Raw genomic sequence first — 26,303 nt, forward strand, 5'->3', positions numbered from 1 at the left:
AATGGAGACCTAAACTACCAGTTTGGGTCAGTGGGAGAGATTTGACAAATTTTGGGTGCCTACATGGCAGGCATTGTTCCAGTGCTGGGAGAAGACAGTGAAGCAGTTTCTGGCCTCTCGAGATTTACATTTTGGTGGGTGTCTTACTCTATTCTGACAGCTGTAACAAAACAAGACTTGGGTAGCCAACAAAGTTTCTTCAGTTCTGAAGGTTCAGGTTGCCAGCATGGCCAGATGAGGGCCCTCTTCTTGGTCAGACTTAATTAGGTGGTGGAAGGGGACCAGGGATTTCATGACCATCATTCACGAGGGCTCCACCCCCATGACCTACCACTCTCATTACCATCACCTTAAGAGGTAGGATTTCAACACGGATCTGGGATGGAGAATGTAAAAGTTCAGACCATAGCAGGGAGGGAAGAAAGACTAAGTTAGGTGTCAGTAAGCGCTGTGAAAGAAGAGTAGGCTAAAGACAGGAAATGACATGGACTTAAAGGAGTCAAGCGGAAACCTGGGGGCGGGGCGAGATCGAGATCATCTGAACAAGGTAGAAGTGTAGCTGGAGGAGAGTGGGGAAAAAAAGATAACGAGGGGTTAGAGCCTCTAGGTAGTTTTTGTGTGTGCGCCCTGCAAATACCTAGAGGCACTTAGGGGACAAGGGCCAACCAGAGATGCTAGTTATCTTACCCAGCATGCCACCTAACAATCCTTCACATCCCACAAGGTTCCTACCAAGTGTTCATATGGTTCAAAACTTGGGCCTTGTATTTTCATATTAAACACTTTTCCAGAAACATAATTATGTAAACAATCTCAATTTTTAAACAATTTAAAGAAATAAACTTCAGCAGTTCCTCTTGTGGCTCAGTGGTTAACAAACTAGTAACCATGAGATTTCAGGTTTGATCCCTGGCCTCCCTCAGGGGGTCAAGGCTCTGGTGTTGCTGTGAGCTGTGGTGTAGATCACAGACATGGCTGGCATTGCTGTGGCTCTGGCATAGGCCACAAGGCTACAGCTCCAATTTGACCCCTAGCCTGGGAACCTCTATATGCCATGGATGCGGCTCTAAAAAAAGAAACTTAAGAAACAATTCTCAAAACTTAGTCAAGTCCTTCCTGGATGCCTTATTTATAACTACATGAGAGAATTTAGGACAAGGCAGTTTGCTCTGGATGAAAAAGCAGAAATGTAGAATCTGGGTCCCTGATGTTATTAAGCCACTGAAATCATACCTTAGGTCTTAATACTAGACACGTTTTAGTACTGTAAGCCAATTCTGGTTGCACTTTTTACTTAGAGCAGAAAATAGCCTGAAACTAGGATACCTGGTTTTCAGGAGTTCTTACGTGGCTCAGCAGGGTAGCACCTGGTGTTTTGCCTGCAGTGGCTCAGGTTCAAATCCAGGCCCAGGAACTTCCACAAGTCAAGGGCCTAACCAAAACAAATACACAACCACCCCCCAAAAACTATTACAATATTCCAAATTTCAGATGGAACTAGGGGGGAAAAAAAAAAAGCCTTCTCTGAAGCACACTTGTTCTTGGTGATACTGCTTAATATTTTACCAGCCTTCCCAAATCTTGAGTTTTTACTTTTAGCCAGTGTTAGAAAACCCTGTACTGAGGTCAAGAAATTGGGAAATAGGATTCATATCATATTCCTGAAACTTAATACCCTCACAAACGAGACCAAAATGCTTTTCCTCTTTATTAAAAATCCTGAATGGATCCAAAAGAACAATCATCAAGGACAGAGGTGCCAGACACAGGCCACAGGGTAGCTAGAAAAGTATGCCTTAGGAAAGTTTGGGAGACTTGTTTTCAAAGCTGGACCTAACCATAAATAGCTACTTAGACCTCCAGTATCTAGCTTCCCCTGCCCTACTTCCCAACATGGCACAGCTGGCTTGCCTTGCAAGGCCTCCACTGAAGAACCCCAGATACACATACACAGGTACAGCGATACTCAGGTAACTAGGAGGATCCCATTTGCTTATGGTCTCATTCCAAATCTACGCCTGACTGCCTTCACTGTGTGTGAAATGGTTTCACCCTTTGAAAAAATGTTGAATCTTCAGAATGATCAATAAACCATCTTCCCCCCATTTACATGCAGCTGAAAAATGACGACAGGCTAGGGACAGAATTTTGTACTGGTGGAGTTTTCACTCATTAAATCATCATTAGCTAATGGTCACTAAATTTACATATTAAGGAAATTATATATAGAATACTGCAAAAACACAGTAAGAAGACTGAAGTTTGCTCATTTCTGCTCAGGAAATCTTCACTCCCAAGCATCATATATGTTGTCCTTTCACTTTCAAAGTTTACTGCTGTTACTGTTTCTCTTCCTTTTGATCTTCCTTTTGCTCTCCAGAGCCAGAACTTCCAGAGCCTTCTCGCTCAGATGCCATCTATAAGAAAACATTTGAGTCACTTGTTAAATGTCAGGGCTGAGAGTCAGCGAAAGGAAAAATGGAAGGCACCATATATTCTGGCTGTTCCATTCTCTGTCCTTTCCCCGTACACTAATGGCAATCTCAGCGATTCCTTCCCTTTGACCTCACCCTCCCTCCCAAGGTAGTCAAGAAGACAGGAAGGGTATTTCCAACCCTAATACTCCCAGTTCTACGAAGAGCTGTGTAGACACTGTCAGTGACAATCAAGAGCAGTTACAGCAAGGTAGGCACCAAATACTACAAACACTTGTACCTTTTTGTATGCCATTTCGAAGAGCTTCAATGATGCTTGCTGAAGGGAAGATGCTGCCTGCCTTATATTTTCTCCTGTTTCACTGTCTTTTCTAGAGAGGAGCTCCCTCATTTTGGAAATCTCTTCTTTTAGCTTGTTGCACTTCAAAACAAAACAAAGCCAAACACTCAGTTTTTCTGGGTTTCTTAGCCCATACATGGCAGAAGGTTTAGACACATTTTTTAAAAAAAACCCTTAATTTCTATCAGGACTCTTGCCAAAAATCGACCTTTGCTGACATTGGTGACTGTCTCCCAACTTCTTGAGCTATTTTAAAAGAGGGCTTACCTCATCAGCAGGCAATTGGTCCTTGAATTCTTCCATCTTAGATTCTGTGTCATGAATAATTCCTTCAGCCATATTTACTGCTTCGACTCGTTCCTAAGAGAAATTAAACCTGGCTTAATCAACCAAATTGGCGGAGCATCCTCACCTAATAAGCAAGACGACATGCTGACTGCTGCAGTTAAGAGTATAAACAATAAGAGGGAGAAACTGTGGTCTCAGATGTCTTGAAGAGATTGTAGCTGGATTCTGTGACATGAAAATTTTGATATGGAAGACTGAGAACAAATTATCTAAGTCATGTGCAAAGTAATCACCTTCTTGCGCCGGTCTTCCTCAGCATACTTCTCTGCATTTTTAACCATATTTTCAATATCATCTTTGCTTAGCCCACCAGAAGACTGGATCACAACTATAGTGAAAAGAAGACATTATTTCCCAGTTAAAATTTTATGCTTCTTCTACTATATTAAAGAAGAATCCCCCTGCTTGGAACAGCCAATCTTTTTTTTTTTTTTTTTTTTTTTTTTTTGTCTTTTTGCCTTTATAGGACCGGACCCTCGGCATATGGAGGTTCCCAGGCTAGGGGTCGAATCGGAGCTGTAGCCACCAGCCTACACCAGAGCCACAGCCAACTCAGGATCCGGGCCGCATCTGCGACCTACACCATAGCTCATGGCAATGCCAGATCCTTAACCCACTGAGCGAGGCCAGGGATTGAACCCGCAACCTCATGGTTCCTAGTCAGGTTCATTAACCACTGAGCCCTGATGGAAACTCCAAGAGCAGCCAATCTTGATGTGAATTACGAAGAGGAAGAATATTGTACTGTCCTATAATGAGAAGGAAACCAAGGGGAAGAGAGAGGGGTCAGAGAGGACTCATTATTTTACCTGGAGGCTGGAGAAGTGATACATGCACAATCTAGAGGGTATACTCCCCAACAGGGAGGAACTCCAAAGTCCCTCACCTCACTCTTAGTCTGATTAAAAAAAGAACACTTACTCTGCTGCTCTCGTCCTGTACCCTTATCTTTGGCAGAAACATGTACAATCCCATTGGCGTCAATGTCGAATGTAACTTCAATCTGAGGGACTCCACGAGGGGCTGGGGGAATTCCAACCTAGAATAAATATCAGAGTAAGCTCCTCTTGTAAAGGGACCTAAAGCTTTATTTCAAAAACCTACAGTCTTCTGGGGAACAAGTTACTTGGTTTCTGGTAGGAACAAGTGAAACCTTCACTTTAAATGTCCAAAAACACAAGGCTGTAAGTGAGGGCAGTAGTGGCATTGCTGCCTGAAATCCACAGCACTCACACCAGTGATGTTCCCTATAGCAGGTAACCATAGTGGCCAGAGGTACCTGCTAACAGGGAACAAGAGCAAACCTCTCCACAACTGCTCATCTCACTAAAAAGCAATCAGCACGGTTTAGGAACATTTCCTCGGCTCTTACAAACTGGATTTTGTTCCTAAGGCACAAGAAACAAGCAAGGCTTTCAGGTAAAAACTAAAAGCCAGGACTATTTGGTTGCAGAATTCATCTAAGTACTAGTTTAACAATAACAAAGACTATTTATGTCTGTGTCTGCCAGCGGTTTATGGTAATATTAGGGGTTAGAATTGTCTAACTTTATCACAAAAGAATGAGAATGATATTCAGGATTCCCAATACCTACCAAAGTAAACTGTCCAAGAAGCTTGTTGTCTCCAGCCATTTCTCTCTCACCCTGACATACTTTAATCTCCACTTGAGTCTGTCCATCAGCAGCTGTAGAAAACACCTAGGGAGAAGGAAACTTTCTGGGTTGGCAACCTGATTAAACAACTCCCCCTTACAAAGTGCAGTCCAGGAGTTCCCGTCATGGCGCAGTGGTTAACGAATCCGACTAGGAACCATGAGGTTGCGGGTACAGTCCCTGCCCTTGCTCAGTGGGTTAGGGATCCGGCGTTGCTGTGAGCTGTGGTGTAGGCTGCAGACGCGGCTCGGATCCTGCGTTGCTGTGGCTCTGGCGTAGGCCGGTGGCTATGGCTTCAATTTGACCCCTAGCCTGGGAACCTCCATATGCCTCGGGAGCGGCCCAAGAAATAGCCAAAAAAAGGCAAAAAAAAACCACAACAAAGTGCGGTCCAAAGGAAGAAATTCACCTCCCAACACTGGAAGATTCCTAATGTAAACTATGTTTGGAACAAAGGCTTATGCTTTACAGAGAACAGGGAGTAGGACTGACACAGCAAAAGAGCATACAATAGCTATTGTTTCAGCTAAGCAAATGCATTGTACAAAGATGCAGCATTAGCACAGAAGGCCTCAAAAGCAAGAGCTATAAAAAGTGAGAAGCTGAAACATGCTCATCCAGGGAAATGGGTCAGAAAAAGGCCATTTTGTGCTCAGGTCAGAGGAGATCACCACACAGGTTTCTTTAGCCTGATGTGCTGGCAATATAGCACTGCAAACATAGCAACAGCCACAGTTCTTTCAGAAAAATGTAAAAATCGGCAAAGTCACTTAATTCTTAATCTGAGACCAAGCTATTGTCCAAATAACCCCAGTTTGGTATTTCAGAACCCCTATCATTCAAAAGAGGAAGACAAGCACTAGTCTTGGACAGGCTGTGTTTTTTGTTTTTTTTTTTTAAACTACTTTTTGAGGAGAAAAGGAGCAAAGGAATCTGGGCTCAAATGATGAGGCTCCTTCTGGCAAATTATTATAACCCTGTGGAGAGACGTGATTATTTCCCTATAATCAGCCAGCAGGTAAAAAAAACTTTTCCAGGAGCAAGAGGAAACAAAGGCAAGATTCTTACCACCTACCTACCCACAATCAACAAGTATGGACTGCAAGACAAAAAGGGAAGTTTTGTAGGAAAAGCTCACAAAAATGGCTGCAATCACAGCCCTCACAAAGCCTGGCATCTCTGTGACAAGGTGGGGAGGGATAGCTTTTACCTGGCTCTTCTTGGTTGGAATGGTGGTGTTCCTGTTGATAAGCTTTGTGAAGACACCTCCCAGAGTCTCAATACCCAGAGACAAGGGAGTGACATCCAGGAGCAGCACATCTGTGACATCACCAGCCAACACACCTCCCTGAATGGCAGCTCCAATGGCCACAGCCTCATCAGGATTAACAGCTTTACTTGGGGCTCGGCCAAAGAGATCCTGCACAGTCTGCTGAACCTGAGTACCAAGAAAAAAGAGTCTTGTCACTCCTACTCAGGGCAGCTGCCTGAGAATGGGAAAGAGCACTTGTGTCCCAAGACCTCATCGAATCTCATGACAGGCTGCTTTTGATCCAAGAACATTTACTCAAATTACTACTTTGTAGCTGAGTTCTTACTGATGAGATAAGTCTATCAAGTAGGTAACATATATACTTTATCTTATTCATAACCCTTTTAAATTAGGGAACAATTTGCCTAAATTCTGTTATCTGGTTTCCCAAACAACACACTAAAGTAGAAATGGGAGGCACAAGGCAAAGAGACTTAAATGTTTTAGCAGTAGTAATTCAGTAATGCAACACTGATGCTAACATGTTTTCCCCTCCTGCTATTTGAAGACCATCTGGGATAATTTGTTTACAAAAAGATAATATACCTCTTTTTAAATCTAGACTTATTATATGCATTATTTTCCTAAGCATAAATGCTTCAAAGGAAAAATGATATTCAAGGTGCAAAATCATTCCATTCCAGCTATAAAGCAAAATTACACCTTCAACAGGTTCTGTGCTCAGTCCTTTGTTTTCCACACACCTGTCTTTTCAGAATGATGTGTTGATAAAATACATCACTGCACATACCTCTGTTGAAGGGATGCGACTAGAAAGCCCAAACACTATGCTACAAAACATGTCCACAGTTGCACTAGAGGATAGTATCAAGACGTCAAGCTGTCTCGGACCTCATTTCCTAAAAATTCTGCAAAACTGAAGTTCAGGATCCTCCTTGCTACCACCCCCAAAGACATTCTCCCCTTCTTAATCATTTCAAAAAAATACCCTTTAAGAACTCTTTAGTGAGGGCATAAATTCATGCCCCTACACAATAGTGTCCTAAGAAATTGTGTTGGCCCCCTTCTATTCTCCGATGCCAAGAATTCTATGGGTTCATACCTTGGGCATCCTTGTCATTCCACCAACAAGAATCACTTCGCCTATGTCACTCTTGCTGACTTCTGCATCCTGCATGGCTTTCTGGCATGGGGCGATGGTCCTTTTGATTAGATCAGTAACAATCCCCTCAAACTGAGCCCGGGTTAGTTTCATATTCAAATGCTTGGGTCCAGAAGCATCCATTGTAAGGTATGGCAAGTTAATGTCAGTCTACAAAGGAAGCAGAGAACAGCAGTGAAGTTCCTTTATTACTTCAATTAAAGTCCAACTATAGGAGATCCTGTCATGGCGCAACAGAGACAAATCTGACTGGGAACCATGAAGTTGGGGGTTCGATCCCTGGCCTCACTGAGTGGGTTGAGGACTCAGCATTGCCGTGAGCTGTGGTGTAGGTCGCAGACATGGCTTGGATCTAATGTGGCTGTGGATGTGGCCAGTGGCTGTAGCTCAGATTAGAACCCTAACCTGGGAACCTCCATATGCTGAGGGTGAAGCCCTTAAAAAAAAAAATAAATAAATAAAATAAAATAGGAGTTCCCATCATGGCGCAGTGGTTAACGAATCCGACTAGGAACCATGAGGTTGCAGGTTCGGTCCCTGCCCTTGCTCAGTGGGTTAACGATCCGGCGTTGCCGTGAGCTGTGGTGTAGGTTGCAGACGCGGCTCGGATCCCGTGTTGCTGTGGCTCTGGCGTAGGCCGGTGGCTACAGGTCCGATTTGACCCCTAGCCTGGGAACCTCCATATGCTGTGGGAGCGGCCCAAGAAATAGCAAAAAGACAAAAAAAAAACAAAAAACAAAAACAAACAAACAAACAAAAAAAACCAGCTATACTCTAAAGGAAAACCTTTGAAGTTACCAGGGTCAGATACACTTTAAATGAATGACCACCAATAACAGTAATTTTCAGATTCAACCGCCAATCTTCTCAGAAATAAATACCACAAATCTGCTGTTAACAATGGAATGAGAAGCAGGACAAAAAAAAAAATCCCATTTAGGAGGAATCCATCAAGAATCACACTACTGGAGTTCCCGTCATGGCAGCTGGGGTCACTGCTGAGGTGCAGGTTTGACCTCGAACCCAGATCAACGCTGCATGTGTGGTGTGTGTTGCAGCTGTGGCTTGGATTCAGTCCTTAGCCCAGGAACTTTCATATGCTCCCCCCCAACAAAAAAAATAATCACACTACTATACTCTTTTCCCAAATTTAAAAACAAAAATGCTGGAGTTCCCATCGTGGCGCAGTGGTTAATGAATCCGACTAGGAACCATGAGGTTGCGGGTTTGGTCCCTGCCCTTGCTCAGTGGGTTAACGATCCGGGGTTGCCGTGAGCTGTGGTGTAGATTGCAGACGTGGCTCGGATCCCGTGTTGCTGTGGCTCTGGCATAGGCCGGAGGCTACATCTCCGATTTGACCCCTAGCCTGGGAACCTCCATATGCCGCGGGAGCTGCCCAAGAAATAGCAAAAAGACAAAAAACAAACAAAAAAACAAAAATGCTAAAGAAAACTACAATGACCAACCACTGCTATCACATCCACCGAGAGCAGCTAACACTGCTACAGTCATAGGCTCTGCTTTCCTGTTGCTGCCTGAGAATCTGGAGTCAGACTTCCTGCTTTCCATCTTCTTGTGTGGCTTACATAGAACTAACACGTTCTGCTATTCTGTTCCTAGTGGATAAGGCGAAGTGAAGCTTCGCCTCTCAAAACTGTACCAATATGGGCTGATACCTTCAACAGATTCTGGGCAAACCTGCTAACCCACAGAGGAAAACGTGCACTTACCCAAGCCTTCAGCCAGGTTTTATAGCTCACTTTCTACATCAGTGGTCTAAGTAATGAGAGACTTACACAGTAAGATGTCTGAAGACAGCAGTTCTGAGTCTCCCAGTATTTCCAGGGCAGTGATTCTAATTTAGCACAATGCAAAGTCTAGATTTTAAAACATTATCTTCGGGAGTTCCCACGGCGGCGCAGCAAAAACAAATCCGACTAGGAACCATGAGGTTGCAGGTTCATTACCTGGCCTCACTCATTGGGTTAAGGATCTGGCATTGCCGTGAAATGTGGTGTAAGTCGCAGATGCAGCTCGGATCTGGCATTGCTGTGGCTGTGGTGTAGGCCGATGGCTACAGCTCTGAAGAGACCCCTAGCCTGGGAACTTCCATATGCTGCAGGTGCAGCCCTAAAAGTACAAAAGTAAAAAAAAAAACAAAAAAAAACTTAAATAATAAATACAGTATCTTTAGAGCAAATAAGTGTGTTCAGTGTCATTCAGGTCTCCATAAACTCTGATTTGGCAAATCTGAACAAATTTCAGCTCACTCGTAAAAAACATAATGCTCCTTTGTTAATGGAAACGCCTTTACCACTGGAAAACTGTTATGCCAATTAAAATACGCTATTCAAGTAAACTCAGGTTAAAAAGATCCATCAAGACTGCTAGGGAATCTGGGACTTCCGGCAGGATCCTTAACAGCTGGTTAAGGATCCAGCATTGCTGCAGCTGCATCTCAGATTCAATCCCTGGCCTAAAAATTTCCATATGCCTTGGGATCAGCTGAGAAAGAAAGAAGAAAAAAGAAAGAATGCTGGAATTTCGTCACGTCTCACCTGCACAGATGAAGAGAGTTCACACTTGGCTTTCTCAGCAGCTTCCCGAACCCTCTGAAGGGCCATGTTGTCTTTAGTCAAATCAACCCCCGTCTACAAAGAGAAGACACACAATATATTAGTGTTGAGTAAGACAATTATTAAGTTGCAGTGGTAAGGAAGACAAAATAGGGCATGAAATACTTATTACCTTAAAAATCTGGATAAAAAAGACCTATTCTGAAAAAGCTGTGTCTGGAGTGAGAGGGCCGAACTGTTCTCAGTTCTTCCCAGCTGTAGGATTCTAGCTCAAAAAGATTCCCCAAGTTCCTTTCCAATATTAAGTATCCCTTGCTTTTTCAAAGTTCACTTTACACCAACCACTTCACTTTTATGAAAGATCTATAACAGAAACTGTCTTGATAGCCAAATGAAATCCAAAAAGGGTTTTCACTTTTATAAAAGAATGCAAAAAGCACAAGCAGTATTTAACATTTGCTTTGCAATGAACTATTATAGAGGCAGGAACTCCTTCCCAGGAACTGCATTTAGCATTTGAGCATTAAGTCACCACAGCCTGTAAATGGCTGTGGGGACATGTACATTTATTTTGCGTATCCAAATCTTTTGCTTACCAAAGCTATCACAGCAGTGCTCAACTATTCAGATAGTGGAGGAAGCCTGTACAGTCATCTTTCAGTATCGGTGAGGGACTGGTTCCAAAAATCAACCCCTCAGATAACCCAAATCTGAAGATGCTCAAGTTCCTTATATAAATTGCCACAGTACTAATGTATACCAGATGCTATATTCTTTCAACTGCTGTTCCCAATCTCAGGAGTTCAGAGCACCCATGAAACTGAAACATAACTTAGTGATCTATTCAATGTTCTTTTAAGGCTAAAAAATCATAAACAAAGCAAAGACCAGCCTGAACAAAGAAATTCTCACTATTTCCATGTCTACATGCCCACCCGTAACTGACCTCTCTCTTGAACTCCTTCACAATGTAACGCAGCAAGGCCTGGTCAAAGTCTTCACCACCTAAGAAAGTGTCTCCATTGGTTGACTTCACCTCAAACACTCCTTTCTGAATTTCCAGTATAGAAATATCAAAAGTTCCACCACCTAAATCATATACAGCAATGCTAGAAAGAAAAAAGGCGGCCTTCAGAAATAAAGCCATCAGAGGGTATAAATTTCAGTAACCAAATGAACATAAACTTGGATATTCCCCACACACCAGTGGAATTATGAAAGTGACATGTCTTAAGAGGTAGCCCTGGGAGTTCCCTTCATGGCTCAGCAGTTAATATTAATAAACCCAAGGATGCATGTTTGATTCCTGGCCTAGGCCTCGCTCAGTGGGTTAAGGATTTGGTGTTACCGTGAGCTGTGGTGTAGGTTGCAGATGAGGCTGAGATCCTGCATTGCTGTGGTGTACACTGGCAGCTGTAGCTCCCATTCAACCCCTAGCCTGGGAACTTTCATATGTCCCACGTGCAGCCCTAAAAAGAAAAGAAGAAGAAGAAGAAGAAAAAAAATGTGGCCCTAATAACCTCAAAACACATATAGTTGAAAGCAATTTTTAAGAGCAAAAACCACTTCTGGATGCATAAGCCGTCAACACACATACTAAGAAGGAAAAAAATGACCACAGCTAGTACTTTAAAAAAAAAAAAAAAAAAAGGAATCAGGACTTCCTGTTGTGGCTCAGTGGGTTACAAAACCAACTAGTATCCATTAGGACATGGGTTCAATCCCTGGCCTCACTCAGTGGGTTGAGAATCCAGTATTGTTGTGAACTGTTATGTAGTGGCAGATGTGGCTTGGATCCTGCATTGCTGTGGCTTAGGTTGGTAGCTGCAGTTCTGATTTGACCCCTAGCCTGAGAACTTCCATATGCTGCACTTGAGAAGCGAGGGAAAAAAAAAGAATTCTAAGACAAAAAAGTAGAAATAACAGTCTTGAAATGAATTAAAAACACAAACCACAGGAGTTCCCGTCGTGGCTCAGTGGTTAACGAATCCGACTAGGAACCACGAGGTTGCGGGTTCGATCCCTGGCCTTGCTCAGTGGGTTAAGGATCCGGCGTTGCCATGAGCTGTGATGTAGGTTGCAGACGCAGCTCGGATCCCGAGTTGCTGTGGCTGTGGTGTAGGCTGGCAGCCACGGCTCTGATTCAACCCCTAGCCTGGGAACCTCCATATGCCGCAGAAGCAGGCCCAAAAAAGGCAAAAAGACAAAAAACAAAAAACACACAAACCATAAAAGCCTTGAAAAAGATCAAGGCAGTATGTTTTTAATATAAGTATAAAGCTGAATCACTAAGAAATCAAGATGATTATTTAGGATAAGTTTCAAGGTTCCATGAATTTAGTCTTAAAAATCCAGATGGAATTTCTGCACAAACTTACATTTTGTCTTCTGATTTGTCTAAACCATAGGCCAGAGCGGCAGCTGTGGGCTCATTAATTACCCGAAGCACATTTAGTCCAGATATCTGGCCAGCATCCTTAGTGGCCTATAAAAAAAGAAAAAAGCATTTTCCACTCTTAATGTCCCAAGCACCATTAACTTCCTGAATAAAATGCTTATCAAACTCACCTGTCTCTGAGAGTCATTGAAATAAGCTGGGACCGTGATCACAGCATTTTTTGCTGTATGCCCCAAGTAATTTTCTGGAAGAGATCAAAGAATGAAATAAATTCAGCCATGAGATTCTGTGAGATGAAATAGGCAACAATTACCAATGAAGCCTAACAACCTGTGTCATTCTCTTGGGAGTCATGAACAGCACCCACTAGTAGAGACCTTGTAGAAAAACTCCAATTTTAAAGACACTGGTTGAAAACCCAACATCTTGGGAGTTCCTATTGTGGCTCAGTAATGAGCATGGATGAAAATTCAGGTTCAATCCCTGGCCTCGCTCAGTGGGTTAAGGATCCAGCTTTGTAGGGAGCTGTGGTATAGGTTGCAGACGCGGCTCGGATCCTGTGTTGCCGTGGCTGCAGCACAGGCCAGCAGCTGTAGCTCCGATTTGATCCCCTAACCTGGGAACCTCCCTATGCTGCAGGCGTGGCCCTAAAAAGACAAAGGGAAGGAAAACCTGAGACCTCACCTTTAACATGTTAGTGTCCTGCTCTACAGCACAGGCAACTATACCCAGTGGCTTGTGATACAACATGACACAGGGAGTTCCCACTTTGGCTCAGTGGAACAAATCAGACTAGGAACCATGAGGTTGCTGGTTCGACCCCTGGCCTTGCTCAGTGGGTTAAGGATCTGGCATTGCCGTGAGCTGTGGTGTAGGTCACAGACACAGCTCAGATCCTGTGTGGCTGTGCCTGTAGCATAGGCTGGCAGCTGTAGCTCCGATTTGACCCCTAGCATGGGAAAACTCCATTTGCTGAAAGTGCAGCCCTAAAAAGCAAAAAAAAGACATGAGAGAAAGAATGTATGTATGTACATTAACTGGGTCACTCTGCTATAGGACAGAAATTGACAGAACACTGTAAACCAAATATTAAATTAAAAAAAACAAAAAAAAAAAAACCAACTTAAAAAGCTCACATCTGGCATTGCTGTGGCTGTGGCATAGGCCTGTAGCTGCACCACCAATTTGACTCCTAGCCTGGAAGCTTCCATATGCCTTAGGTGGAACCCTAAAAAAATGCAAAAAAATAAATAAAACAGCTATCAGTTTCTTGAATGGGAAATTCTAAGTCTTACCTAAGAGACAAAAGCTTAGTACGTTGTCTTTTGGTTTCCCTTCTGGAAAAAAGAAACCACCACTAGGGAAACTTGGAGAGAAATTCAATTCATAAGGAAAGAATAAAATTTTGCAATTCCTAGATATTTTGTCACTGCAGACTCATCAAAAGGACACTGAGGTTCTTTGAACTTTCCCAGACATGAACTAAACTTTCTCACCTGCAGTCTCTTTCATCTTCATCAACACAAATGCTCCAATCTGACTCGGAGAATAGAGCTTTCCATGGGCTTCAACCCAAGCATCGCCATTGGAAGCACGGACAATTTTAAAAGGAACATTTTTACTAAAAGATATGAGAATTATTATTTGAGGAAACATGCCAGGACAACCTTCCATAGCTTGCCATACACTATGAAAGCCCATCTTCCACCCCAAGAGATCTATGGCCAAGAAATGAAAACTTCAGAAATTCGTTTATTAATAAAAACACTCAGCAAGCAATTAACAAGTAAAAACATCCTGATGAAACCTGAACAATCTTCTCATCAAAGATTTATGCAGGTACTCTTGGAAGTGATTACACAGATACCATATAACCCAACAATTACATTACTAGGTATCTACCCAAGAGAAATAAAAACATACACCTACGCAGAAACCTATACACAAATGTTTATGGTAGCACTACTTACTCATAATAGTCAAAAAGTGGTTATAACCCAAGTGCCCATCAGCAAACGGATAAACAAAATGCAATATGCACACCAACAATGATTATTTGGCCATAAAAAGGAATAAATACTGATACATTGCACAACGTGGGTGAACCTTAAAAACTTATCTGATCACCACATGATGGAATTTACGTCATTATCTGCCTTAGGTATTTAACACCAATTTATATGGTCCAGGAATGACTAGCCAAGTCTTCATATATCATTTTATACACCACAAAGGCCCAATCTCTAAAGGCAGAATTGTAATTTTTCTGAAGGAAATAACTTTTTGGCAGGGGCAGGGCCTACCCCCCAGGGATCTTGCTGCTATGATTCTCTCGTATAGATTTTGCAAATACATAAATTTTTGCAATTACTCACATGTCTTTCTGTACTTCAGGGTCATCATATCGCCGGCCTATGAGACGCTTGGTAGCATAGAAAGTGTTGTTTGGGTTGGTGACAGCTTGTCGCTTGGCTGGCATGCCAACAAGTCGCTCACCATCTGCTGTAAAGGCCACAACTGAAGGGGTGGTTCTGGCACCTTCAGCATTCTCCAGCACCTAAAACTCCGAGAGTAAGAGAGTAAGGTTGCAGTCACCACCAGTCTTTCTAACGATCATTTAAGACACAAATGCTCAAGACAGTACCAACGGGCATACTCTTCTGCTCGATGAATGCTAATGTGGTCAACAACTACTACTGCAAACTTAAACAACTAACAACTAAGAACAACCCAAAAGATGGCATAAATATAAAACACATCTTTTGGAGTTCCCGTTGTTGCTCAGCAGAAACGAATCCAACTAAGAATGAGGTTTCGGGTTCGATCCCTGGGTTGAGGATCTGGTGTTACCATGGAGCTGTGGCGTAGGTCACAGACTTGGCTTGGATCTGGCGTTGCTGTGGCTGGGGTGAAGGCCGGCAGCTACTGCTCTGATTCAACCCCTAGCCTGGGAACCTCCATGTGCCTCAGGTGCAGCCCTAAAAAGCAAAAAAATAAAAACCTACAACACATCTTTCATACTCAATATTGGGACAAAGTACCCTTCCCTTCCACATTGAGAATTCAATCTACTTTAAAATTTTTTGTGACAATTTTTTGTGATGGATACGAGTTTCAGGCCTTAAAAAAAAAAAAAAAAAAAAAAAAAAAAAAAACTGCTGGGAATTCCCATCGTGGCTCCTTGGTAACAAACCTAACTAGTATCATGAGGATGCAAGTTCGATTCCTGGCCTCGCCCAGTGGCTTAACGATTCAGTGTTACCATGAACTGTGGTGTAGGTCACAGATGTGGCTTGGATCTGGCATGGCTGTGGTTTAGGCCAGCATCTGAAGCTCCAATTTGACCGCTAGCCTGAGAACTCCCCATATGCCACAGGTACAGCCTTAAAAAGCAAAACAAACAAACAAAACCCACCAGCCAAAAAGCAATTCAAAAACCCAAGTGTTGCAAATACTCTTGAGGAGAACCAAGTGGGAGTAAAGACTTCACGAACAAAGGAAGCTTCCAGAAGAACTATACCACCACGTGGAACATTCTACTGTAACAGGATACAGTAAAGGATACACTTTACTTAGGATGCCACCCATACATTATTTGGAGTGCCAGCCACTTGCCATGGACTCTTCCTCCACCTTTAGCCTTAGCTTTACTGCCTTAAAAATAACAGGACTTTAACAGCAGCTTTTGAAATGTCCCTTGTCTTAGTTCCTGCAGTGATGCAAGAAGACTAGTGGCATTTCTGCAGTGCTGGGACACAGGTCTGCTCCTCTGCCCAGCACGGTGGGTTAAGATCTGGTGTTGCCACATCTGTGGTGTAGCTCATATCTGATCCCTAGCCTGGGAACTCCCTATGCTGGGGCAGGGGGCAAAGAAGGAAAAAAAAAAATCCCTTTTCTAAGTCAAAGAACACAGAATTCTGGACTGGCTACTAACTACCACTATACGATCCAGAACTTTGAATCATACTCACCTTTGCTTGTTTACCTTCCATAACTGCCACACAAGAGTTGGTAGTACCCAAATCAATACCAACGACTGCTCCCTTGATTGCTTCTGATCTATTAACACATTTAAAACAATGCTATTAGTAACAGTGGTCTCCAAAACAATTGCAAAAAACATTAAAAAAATTTGCTACTGTGGTAAAATACATTACTCTGTAAATAAATAAATACATCTGCTTTGAATAGTTGATCACAAATTTAGAAACCATTGTTCCAGCACTTAATGTTACCTTAATAATTGGAGTTCGCATGTGGTAGAGCGGAAACGAATCGACTAGGAACCATGAGGTTGCAGGTTCAATCCCTGGCCTTGCTCAGTGGGGTAAGGATCTGGCATTGCCATGAGCTGTGGTGGAGGTCAAAGACACGGCTCAGATCCCCCATTGCTATGGCTCTGGCGTAGGCTGGTGGCTACAGCTCGGATTAGACCCCTAGCCTGGGAACCTCCATATACCTCAGGAGCGGCCCTAAAAAGACCAAAAAAAACCACAAAACCCCAAAAAACAAAACCTTAAAAAAAAAAAAAAAAAAGGAAATTATACTTACGCATAGTCCCGCCTTGAAACAATTCTAAAAGCCTCATGACTAAGGCCATTCCAGCCATCCTTAAAAAAAAAAAAAAAAAGAAAGAAAGAAAAAAGTGTGAGCCATCAACTACATATGAAAATTTAGACCTATTTTTAATTATTTCTCTAAAAAACACATGAAAGCTTGAATCTTTCATTCTGTTAACTGAGTGGCTACCATGTATAAGGTATACTGAAATGATAAAGTATTTCATGTATGAGACATTAAAACAAGTTCAGTAAAGGATAAATTTACCAAGTAAGTCAGATATAAAATAAAAAGACATAAAGTCTTGAGTTACATTACCAAAGACTCCCTCAATCTTGGCATTACTGATTTTGAACAAAATCTTTATTGGGATCTGGAATGTTCTGTGTACTATAGGATGTCTAGCAGCATCCAGGGCCTTTACAACTACAGTTTAGTAGCATCATGGCTACTCAAGTTGTGACAACCAAAATTATCACCAAACATTACCAAATATCCCGTGGGAAAGCAAAAACGCAGTACAAAATACTACTCAATATTACTCAATTTTAGAAGCAGTGTTTTCCCCAAGTCTCACTTAAGTGTGTGTTGCAGATATGTATTTAACTTACTCCGACATTTCCCCTGAGTTCCAAGCAACTAGTTTAAGGCAACGTGAATTAATAATCTTGCCCTCAGTTTAAGGGGAAAAAAAAAATCTGCCAGGCCCCAAATCAGGACCACCTTTACCCAACCTAAGTGAAAACAGACAATTCTTGTTCCACTAAAACGTCTATTTTTGGTCTTACACGATAATAAACAATCACTCCATAGCCTTATCCTGATTTGAGCTTTTCTTCCGAAATAATGGAAAACAGTCCTACGGTAAGGGTTCTGAGAAATTAACTAACCAAATGTCTCTAAGCAAAAATAAATGAGACTGATTTTTAATTTACCGCTTAAGGACTTTTTCTTTCTTCGTTACGTCATAGGAGAGAAGTCCTTGAACGGTCTGTATCTTACAGAGAACAATTATCTTTCTACTTATAGATGGAAACCAAAGCCAAAATAACGATTCCGTCCCAATAAACTACGTCCCTCAACCTCAACACCAAAACTGTCTAATCCATCTCAAAAGTTAAAAAGGCCACAATTCTTTATTCCGTGGAATTAAAAAAAAAAAAAGAGGTGTGACTCAGCAGGACCTGAGACAGGAAGGCAAAATCCTGAAATAAGCTTTGAACGCGCAGCCCTGACTACCGAAAAAGGCCCGTTATTTGTAGTCTCTCCTCATCTTTCCCGGAGGATTCTGACCCCGGAGGCCGCGCCATGCCTCACTGAGTCCCCAGGCCGTGAGCCCGACGGGGAAGGCCCGGCAGTTCCATACCTGGTGGCGAGCGGCAGTGGGGCCCCGGGAGGCTGCAGCACCAACAAGACGGGCTGTTGCGGCTCGGCTGGCACTTATCATGCTGCTAAATGGTAGGAAGAACAAACTGCAAACTACGCGCTCGGAAGGATGAGAGCTGCGCGGCGCGGGGGTGCAGCGCTTCTGGAAACCTCCAACCACGTGGGGTGGGGGGCGGGGGTTGATCACTGCCCCCCGAAAGCCCGCTCTTCCGCTGAGGCGTCTCCTGCGCTGCCTGATCGGAGAATACCTGAACGCCGCTTCCGGAATCAGGGCCTATGGCTAAAACGCTTCGTAGCATGATAGTTAGGGAAGCTGTGTCCTTCCGTGCCGGCTGCGGTAGATCTGGGATCAGCGAGAGACAAGGAGGCTAAGAGAAGGAAAAGGCAGATCGTTGGACAACCCCGGTCCTCGGTGGCAGGAAAGACTCAAGGTCACACGGGATAGATTAGGAACAGATTACAGTCTCCTTGCGTCAGTTGCGTGAGAGGAGGGGTCTGTTGCGCCTGCGCAACTGGCTGCCCTCTAAGGGCCTGGAGCGCATGTGCGGAGGGAGTGGCGGAAAACGGGGGTGGAGTCTGACTTCAGCATTCATAGGATGCTCCAGCTCACGTGAGTTTGGCGGTAGCGTTGCACCGGGAAGCTGGCCAGTACAAACGCCCCGCTCGAGTTGACGTTTTTCGCCTCAGGGACAGCGCCATTTTGTCCCAGGCGTTCAGTGTAACCCTTGGGCTTAAAACCTTTGTTGCCCAACTTTATTCTTTGTCCATCTTTTGGCTGCCGGTTATTATTCCAGTAACTTGAAATACACCTGCATATTGAGTTCTTAGATAAATTCTTGCAGTGTTTTACCGCAGGGACCATGGGTTTTGAACTACTAAATCATTCTTTCATTCACAGAGGTTTGGGACGCATTAGCCGAATTATTGTGTAGACCACTGAGAGAGAAAAAATTCCTAAACTCGGAGTCTTACCCACCCGGCTTTGCTGGGCACCGCTGAGGCGCTGAAATGGAGCAGGGCCCTCATGGGCAGAAAACTCTTTCTTGTTTGTAGGAAATAGGCTTCATTCAGTCTCCTGGGTTCCAAAGGGCAAATTTAAGCCACTGTTGATAATCAGGGAAGGGAGGGGATGCAGAAACATGGGAGGAGCAGTCAAACAATTGGGTATTTCCTGGTGGCCTAGAGGTTTAGGGCTAGGGGTTGTCACTGCTGTGGCTAGGGTTCAAGCCCAGGCACGTAGATGGGGCAGAGAGAGAAACAGTAGTGCAGCCTTAGGGCAGGTTCCTGCTTTCCCAAATTACCTGTGTAAAAGTATCCTTGAATTCTTTAGGAACTAAGCCCCCTCCCCGCTACACTCCAGGTGGAGGATGTTAACTTCAGGCTGAGCAGAAGATTCTAAAAGCACTGTAAATTTTGCCTATTAAAAACTTCTGCCCCGGAGTTCTCTGGTGGCCTAGCAATTAAGGATCTGGTCTTGTCACTGAAGCGGCTCTGACCTTTTGGTTTGTTTTGGACTCACTGTGCCTCAGAGACATGAACTTGTGTCCAGTAACAGCTCCTCAAGCCAATATCTAAACTATGTTGCTCCTGAAAGAAGGTGTGGTCCTGTAACAAGATGTCAATGACCAATCTACTGTGATAATTTTCAATTTTTTTTTTTTTCTTTTTTAAGGGCTGCACTTGTGGCATATGGAAGTTCCCAGGCTAGGGGTCAGATCTGAGCTGTAGCTGCCGGCCTGCACCATGGCCACAGGTAGGCTCCGAGGTGCGTCTGCGACCCACACCACAGCTCATGGCAATGCTGGATCCTTAACCTACTAAGTGAGGCCAGGGATCAAACCTGCATCCTCATGGATACTAATTGGATTCATTTCCTCTAAGCCATGATGGGAACTCCTTCAGATTTTTAAGAAAAAGAATTAATTTGTTGATTCAATAAGTACGTCCTAGAATGCCTTGATTTTGTAAATGAACTAAGTTGTCCTTAAAGTCCAATTTCAAAAGAAAAATGATCCACTATTAAGTGACCATCATTGTGTCAAGAATTGTGGAGGAAATTTGGGAGAGAAAGAAGAGAACTAAAGAGTTTACTTTGTGAGGGGGAGGGAAATGGGAGTAAGAAAATAAGCAGAGGAGGAGTTCCTGCTTTGGCGCGGTGTGTTAAGAATCTGACTGCAAGAGCCTTTGGGGCGCTTCAGAGGTTCAGGTTTGATGCCCTGCAGTGGGTTAAAGGATCCAGCGTCTGTGGCTCAGATTCAGTCCCTGGCCCCAGGAACTCCCATATGCTGAGGGTGCGGCCATTAAAAAAAAGGAAGAAAGAGAAAAGAAAGGAAGAAAAAATAAACGGAAGAGTTCTCTTGTGGTGCAGTGAATTAAAGATACGTCACTGTCACTGCAGCAGCTAGGGTCACTGCTGTGGCTCAGGTTCCATCCCAGGCCCTGGAACTTCCAATGCTGCAAGAAAAAAAAAAAAAAAAAAAGAAAAGAAAAGAAACAGAAAAGTCAAATATAATACTGATTGTAGATTGTACAGATCCTTGAAAAAAGCAACCTCTGGAATTCCCCTCGTGGCATAGGGGAAATGAATCCAATTAGGAACTGTGAGGTTTCGGGTTCAATCCCTGGCCTTGGTCAGTGGGTTAAGGATCTGGCATTGCCATGGGCTGTGGTATAGGTTGAAGACATGGCTCAGATCTGACGTCGCTGTGGCTGTGGCGTAGGCCGGCAGTTGTACCTCTGATTAGACCCCTAGCCTGGGTACCTCCATATGCTGCTGGTATGGCCCTAAAAAGATAAAAAGAAAAAAAAAAGCACCCCCACATTCTTATTTGTTAACTAATATTATATTATCTTTTCTAGTCTACTCCACACTTTCATTTCTCTTGTTTTTTTCAATTCCCTCAGAGGTAGGCTTTCCGGAGGCCATCAGAATTACAGGCTAATTACTCCTATTTTTAAAAGATTTATATTCTAAGATTTATATTCTGAAACAATATGCTAATGCTAAAGAACATAAAGGAATGAAAAATGAATAATACTTAACATAGAATCAAAATAGTAATTGAAAACTTCATGAGTTCCTGTCGTGGCGCAGGGGAAACAAATCCAACTAGGAACCATGTGGGTTCGATCCCTGGCCTCACTCAGTGGGTTGAGGATCCGGTGTGGCTGTGAGCTGTGGTGTAGGTTGCAGATGCGTCTTGGATCTGGCGTTGCTGTGGCTCTGGCGTAGGCTGGCAGCTACAGCTCCGATTTGACCCCTAGCCTTGGTATCTCCGTGTGCCATGGGTGTGGCCCTAAAAAAAAAGACAAAAGGCAAAAAAACAAACTTTATATACTTTGCATATAGAAGGAGGGAGGAGGCAAGTGGAATATTAGAATAAGAGCATTCTCCTCACTTTCCTCGGTTCTCAACTGAATTTGCTTTTTTTTCTTCTTGTTGCATACACTTAAAAGCCAAGTGTTAATAAAACGAATTTTGGAATCCTGGGAGTTCCTGTCATGGTGCAGTGGTTAATGAATCTGACTAGGAACCATGAAGTTGGGAGTTTGATCCCTGGCCTTTCTCAGTGGGTGAAGGATCCGGGGTTGTCGAGAGCTGTGATATAGGTTGCAGACGCAGCTCGGATCCCGCGTTGCTATGGCTGTGGCTCTGGCATAGGCCGGCAGCTGCAGCTCCGATTAGACTTCTAGCCTGGGAACCTCCATATGCCATGGGTGAGGCCCTAGAAAAGACAAAAAAAAAAAAAAAAGAATTCTGGAATCAAATGGTATTAGCAAAGTGTCTGACAAAATGATTCTGGGAGTAGTACATGGATGATTGAGATTCCTGGTGATTTCACCAAAAGCCTGGTAAATACTCAAGATGACCACAAGAGGGATGTGGTAGCTCTATATATTGTCTGAAGCAGGACCCTGAGTATGGGGCTGAATCTATTTGCTGGAGTGAAGGACAGGCTTTTGGACTGCTTTGCGAATTAACATGGCCTACAGCCTGAAGGCTTGAAGAAATGAGTTTGAGTCTAAAAAGAAAGAGGGTGCATATGAATAAGAGTAGAAGGTTAGATCCATGGCCAAGTGACAGCATTCTTCATCATACAACACAGCACTGTGTTTCATTTCTCTGTTGTCATTTCATTGTCATACTGGAAAGTGAAAGGAGCTGGTAATTTGCATATGAGTAAAGGTTTACCAGACAGAACAAGTGGCTGTCTCATACCTGTGTATACTATATTTTATTTATTTATTTTTTGCTTTTTAGGGCTGCACCCGTAGCATTATATTTTAAATTATATTCTGACATGATTTTTATTTTAGCATATTTGCAGAAAGGAAACTAGTTTCAATGTTTAAGTTTTTAATTCCTAGCCATTAACAGGAATTGTCATTAGATAGTAATCACAAATAGTTGTGCGATATTTATTTAAGTACCGCACTGTCCTAAATGCTTTGTATACATTGTCTAATGGAATTCTCGCAGTAGTCTCAAGGAAATAATACTCTTGGTATTCCCATTTTGTAGATGCAGAAACTGAGGTGAAGTATATTACATGGGTCACATAGCAATTGAATAGCAAAGCCAGATTTGAAGCCAGACTGACTCCAGAACCTATGCTGCTAACTACGAGGCTCTGCTGCCTCATAACGGTACTGGGTCTGATATTTTACCTCCACACATACAGAAGGTAAGTTTTAGAATACTAGTTTAATCCATTATTAACAGCAGTTATTTTAGGCCCTTGAATAAAACAGAAAAAAAAATTAATGTAGTTTGGGTTCCAGAACAACTATAAAGTTCAATCTGTAATATAATTCATATGGTCAAGTTTATATTTTTAGTTATTTGACTGTATTTTATTTTACTTTTTAATTTTATGGCCACATACAAAGCATATGGAAGTTCTGGGCCCAGGGATTGAATCGGAGGTGCAGCTGCAGCAACTCCTGATCCTTTAACCCACTGCACCACAGCAGGAACTCCCCAAGTTCGTATTTTTCAAGTAATCTCTTTAAACTAGTGATTCAGATGATGGGTTTTTTTCAGTCTTTCCAAAGATGAATATCATTCTGTGGCACCTTCCATCTTCATGAAATAAAAATGTGGCATACTGCAAGGATTTGTCATTTTTATTCTCCTTGGAATTTTTCATGTACTTGAGCAGATTTCAGGAGACAGTTCCCACTTTTCCATTTGGGCATGAGCTATACTTTATTGGAGTACATTACACGGCATCACGTCACTCGAGTCTGATTCAACAGAACTTGGGCCAGTGAAGCATAAGGAAGTATTAAGTCAGGTTATGTCTCTGTCCCCAGGGGTGGTAACAATTAGCAGGTTTCATTTTATACTGAATGCCTGGTAACCCACCATCCTGCTCTCCTAATAGGAGAAAAGAGGAATGGAGGATGACCCTGGAGGAAAAGTAAGGCACCAATGAATCAAAATAAGATGTCACTTTGATTAGACAGGACATTTACATTCCGGTGATGGTGCAGTCTCATTGCACAGGATACAAGTCAGTCGCTTAACCTTACTTAGATTTTCATTCAGATTTGGAAAACGGCCGTTGGACAAGTTGAAGGAGCTGTGCATGAAGTCCCTATTTGGGGGGGAGGGTATAGAACTGATGAAAGCAGAGATTTGCTCTTTATGAAGACCTATTTTTTTTATTATTGTTATTATTTTGCCTTTTGTCTTTTTAGGGCCACACCCAAGGCACATGGAGGTTCCCAGGCTATGGGTCTCATCGGAGCTGTAGCTGTTGGCCAACTCCACAGCCACAGCAATGCCAGATCCAGGCCGCGTCTGTGACCTACACCACAGCTCACGGTAACACCAGATCCTTCGCCCACTGAAGATAGAACCCACATCCTGATGGATGCTAGTTGGGTTTGTTAACCGCTGAGCCACGGCAGGCACTCCTTTTCTTGAGGAGGTGGGAGCCTTTTCACTTAAAAGGCCAGAATTCTAATTTATTCTTGATCAGAATGTTATAACAAAAGGAACCCTATTCTAGGACTTGAGCCTGAACTTGGGTTCTAGAAATAGAGAAAAGTCGTTAGATATTTAAAACCTAAACTTTCTTTGTTTTTAATGGCTGCACCCATTAAAAGTTCCAGGCCAGGGATTGAATCTGAGCTGCAGCTGTGACCTGTGCCACAGCTGCAGCAACTGGATCCTTTAACTCACTGTGCCAGACCAGGGATGGAACCCGAGACTTTGCAGCAAACTGAGCTGCTGCAGCCGGATTCTTAAGCCACTGCACCATGGCAGGAACTCCCTAACCTTTTTAATTTTTTTAATTGATATATAGTTGATTAAAAACAATACAGATGATTTACAGTGTTGTCCTAATTTCTGCTGTACAGGAAAGTGATTGTTATACATTTATATATTCTTTTTAAAATATACTTTTCCATTATGGTTTATCACAAGATATTAAATATATTTCCCTGTGCTATATAGTAGGATCTTATTGTTATTCATTCTATATATAATATTTTGTATCTGCTAATTCCAAACTCCTGATCCATACTTCCCCCACCCCCTTCCCTTGGCAACCACAAATCTGTTCTCTATGTCTATGAGTCTATTTCTATTTCTTAGATAAGTTCCTTTGTATCATATTTGAGATTCCATGTATGTGATATCATATAATATTTGTCTTTCTCTTTCTGACTTACTTCACTTAGTATGCTATCTCTAGTTACATCCATGTTGCTGCAAATGGCCTTATTTCATTTTTATGGCTGAGTAATACTCCATTTGTGTGTGTGTGTGTGTGTGTGTGTGTGTGTGTACATATACATATACTACATTTTCTTTATCCATTCATTTGTTAATGGATGCTCAGGTTGTTTCCATGTCTTGGCTGTTGTGAATAGTGCTACCAAGAACATAGAGGTGCATTTATCTTTTTGAATTATAGTTTTGTCTGGATATATGCCAGGAGTGGGATTAATAGATCGTATGGCAACTCTGTTTTTGTGAGGAACTTCCATACTGTTTTCCATAGTGACTGGACCAACTTACATTCCCACCAAAGGTGTAGTAAGTTTCCCTTTTCTTCACACCCACTCCAGCATTTGTTATTTGTGGATTTTTTAGTGTGTCCCTTCTGACTGGTGTGAGGCCACTTTTGTGGGTTCCACAGAGGAGACAGTGACAGGTGCTTCTTGCATTCAGGGCAGTTAGCAACCATGCATGTGTGTCTGGTTCCTGCTTGATAGGGATATTTGGAAATAAATTATTCAGTATTTCATTGTTTTCCACTTAGCTTTATACTGAAAATCTCTAGGCTGGAAACACCATTTTTTCTGATGCTTTTCCTTTTTCTAGTTGGCATGTGTGCTTGCCAATTCTTCCTTTTATACTTAGCATTATCTTTTCTAAAAATATCTGCTTGTCAACCTGGTCTCAAATGCTTGTCACTTTTAATGGCTGTCTGTATAATCTTATTCTTTCTGAGCTTCATAAGTTTATTCCACTTAATCCTCTATGCTTCTGTTTTTTTGCAGGGTATGAAGAGAGATTTGCTGCATTTCAGAATCTAAACCAGCGCTTGCTTTTCATCACTGTGAGGCTACACACAGGTATTGAATTCTCTGGCACTGGGCACACCAAGGTATTCTCTGCCACTGGGCATGCCAAGGTATTGAATTCTCTTCTCTGAAGTCTATATCTGTGGGTCTGACTGGGCCACTTGCTCAGCAGGAGGTCTCAGACACCAAACTGGGGAAAAATGAAGCTGACAGAGTGTGTGATATTTCCAAAGAGTCATTTAGGTTCTGTCTATTACTGCAGTGTTCAAAACAGAGACAAGTTCAATGCTGTGATTAAAGTGACTTTCACCATTAGCCTCTTTGTTCCTGTAAGATTTAGTGTTAGGCTACAGCTGGTTAATCATTTGGGGGTGTAATGGTTAGCGAAAGCTATTTTTCTCCAAAGGGCCAGTTATTTCTTTAGTTTTTCTCTAAAACTTCAGCTTTAGCAGGAGAGAGCCATAAATTTTGTGACATAGCTGCCTCCTTATCTGTCTTGGGAGTTATAGACTGCACATATAAGATAATTCATGTACCTCTGCATAATGAGGTGAGTTTTATAAATCATAAATCTTCACTTAACATGCAGGTGGTGTTGGGTGCCAGCTTTAGGAAAACTGATGCAGTT

The 26,303-nt window shown here is 42.6% G+C and overlaps 1 protein-coding gene and 1 long non-coding RNA gene across 2 annotated transcripts; one reads left to right on the forward strand and one right to left on the reverse strand.

Moving 5' to 3' along the window:
- Positions 1,689-18,614, reverse strand: HSPA9 (heat shock protein family A (Hsp70) member 9). The gene is made up of 17 exons (XM_005661695.3): positions 18,114-18,614; positions 16,739-16,797; positions 16,159-16,246; positions 14,563-14,744; positions 13,684-13,808; positions 12,358-12,431; positions 12,168-12,274; positions 10,736-10,898; positions 9,772-9,864; positions 7,154-7,363; positions 5,989-6,216; positions 4,719-4,823; positions 4,045-4,162; positions 3,357-3,451; positions 3,043-3,135; positions 2,716-2,856; positions 1,689-2,417 (listed from the first exon to the last, which is right to left on the reverse strand). The coding sequence occupies exons 1-17, from the start codon at positions 18,192-18,194 to the stop codon at positions 2,340-2,342; spliced, it is 2,040 nt and encodes a 679-aa protein (XP_005661752.1). The 5' UTR covers positions 18,195-18,614; the 3' UTR covers positions 1,689-2,339.
- On the forward strand, positions 18,621-25,988 carry LOC110259501. The gene is made up of 3 exons (XR_002341934.1): positions 18,621-18,743; positions 22,656-22,818; positions 25,652-25,988. It is a non-coding gene; the product is annotated as an uncharacterized LOC110259501 (long non-coding RNA).

The sequence above is a fragment of the Sus scrofa genome, chromosome 2 (genome assembly GCF_000003025.6).
Source record: "Sus scrofa isolate TJ Tabasco breed Duroc chromosome 2, Sscrofa11.1, whole genome shotgun sequence".
NCBI lineage: Eukaryota > Metazoa > Chordata > Mammalia > Artiodactyla > Suidae > Sus > Sus scrofa.

What these genes read in the sequence shown, in the direction of transcription:
- HSPA9 (XM_005661695.3), bottom strand. Translation starts at nt 18,194, where the DNA reads ATGATAAGTGCCAGCCGAGCCGCAACAGCCCGTCTTGTTGGTGCTGCA. An exon ending in TGGAAGGTAAACAAGCAAAG is followed by an intron (nt 14,745 to 16,158) that starts GTGAGTATGATT and finishes TCGGAGTTTTAG; the next exon opens with GTGCTGGAGAATGCTGAAGG. An exon ending in CCTGAAGTACAGAAAGACAT is followed by an intron (nt 13,809 to 14,562) that starts GTGAGTAATTGC and finishes CATATCTTTTAG; the next exon opens with TAAAAATGTTCCTTTTAAAA.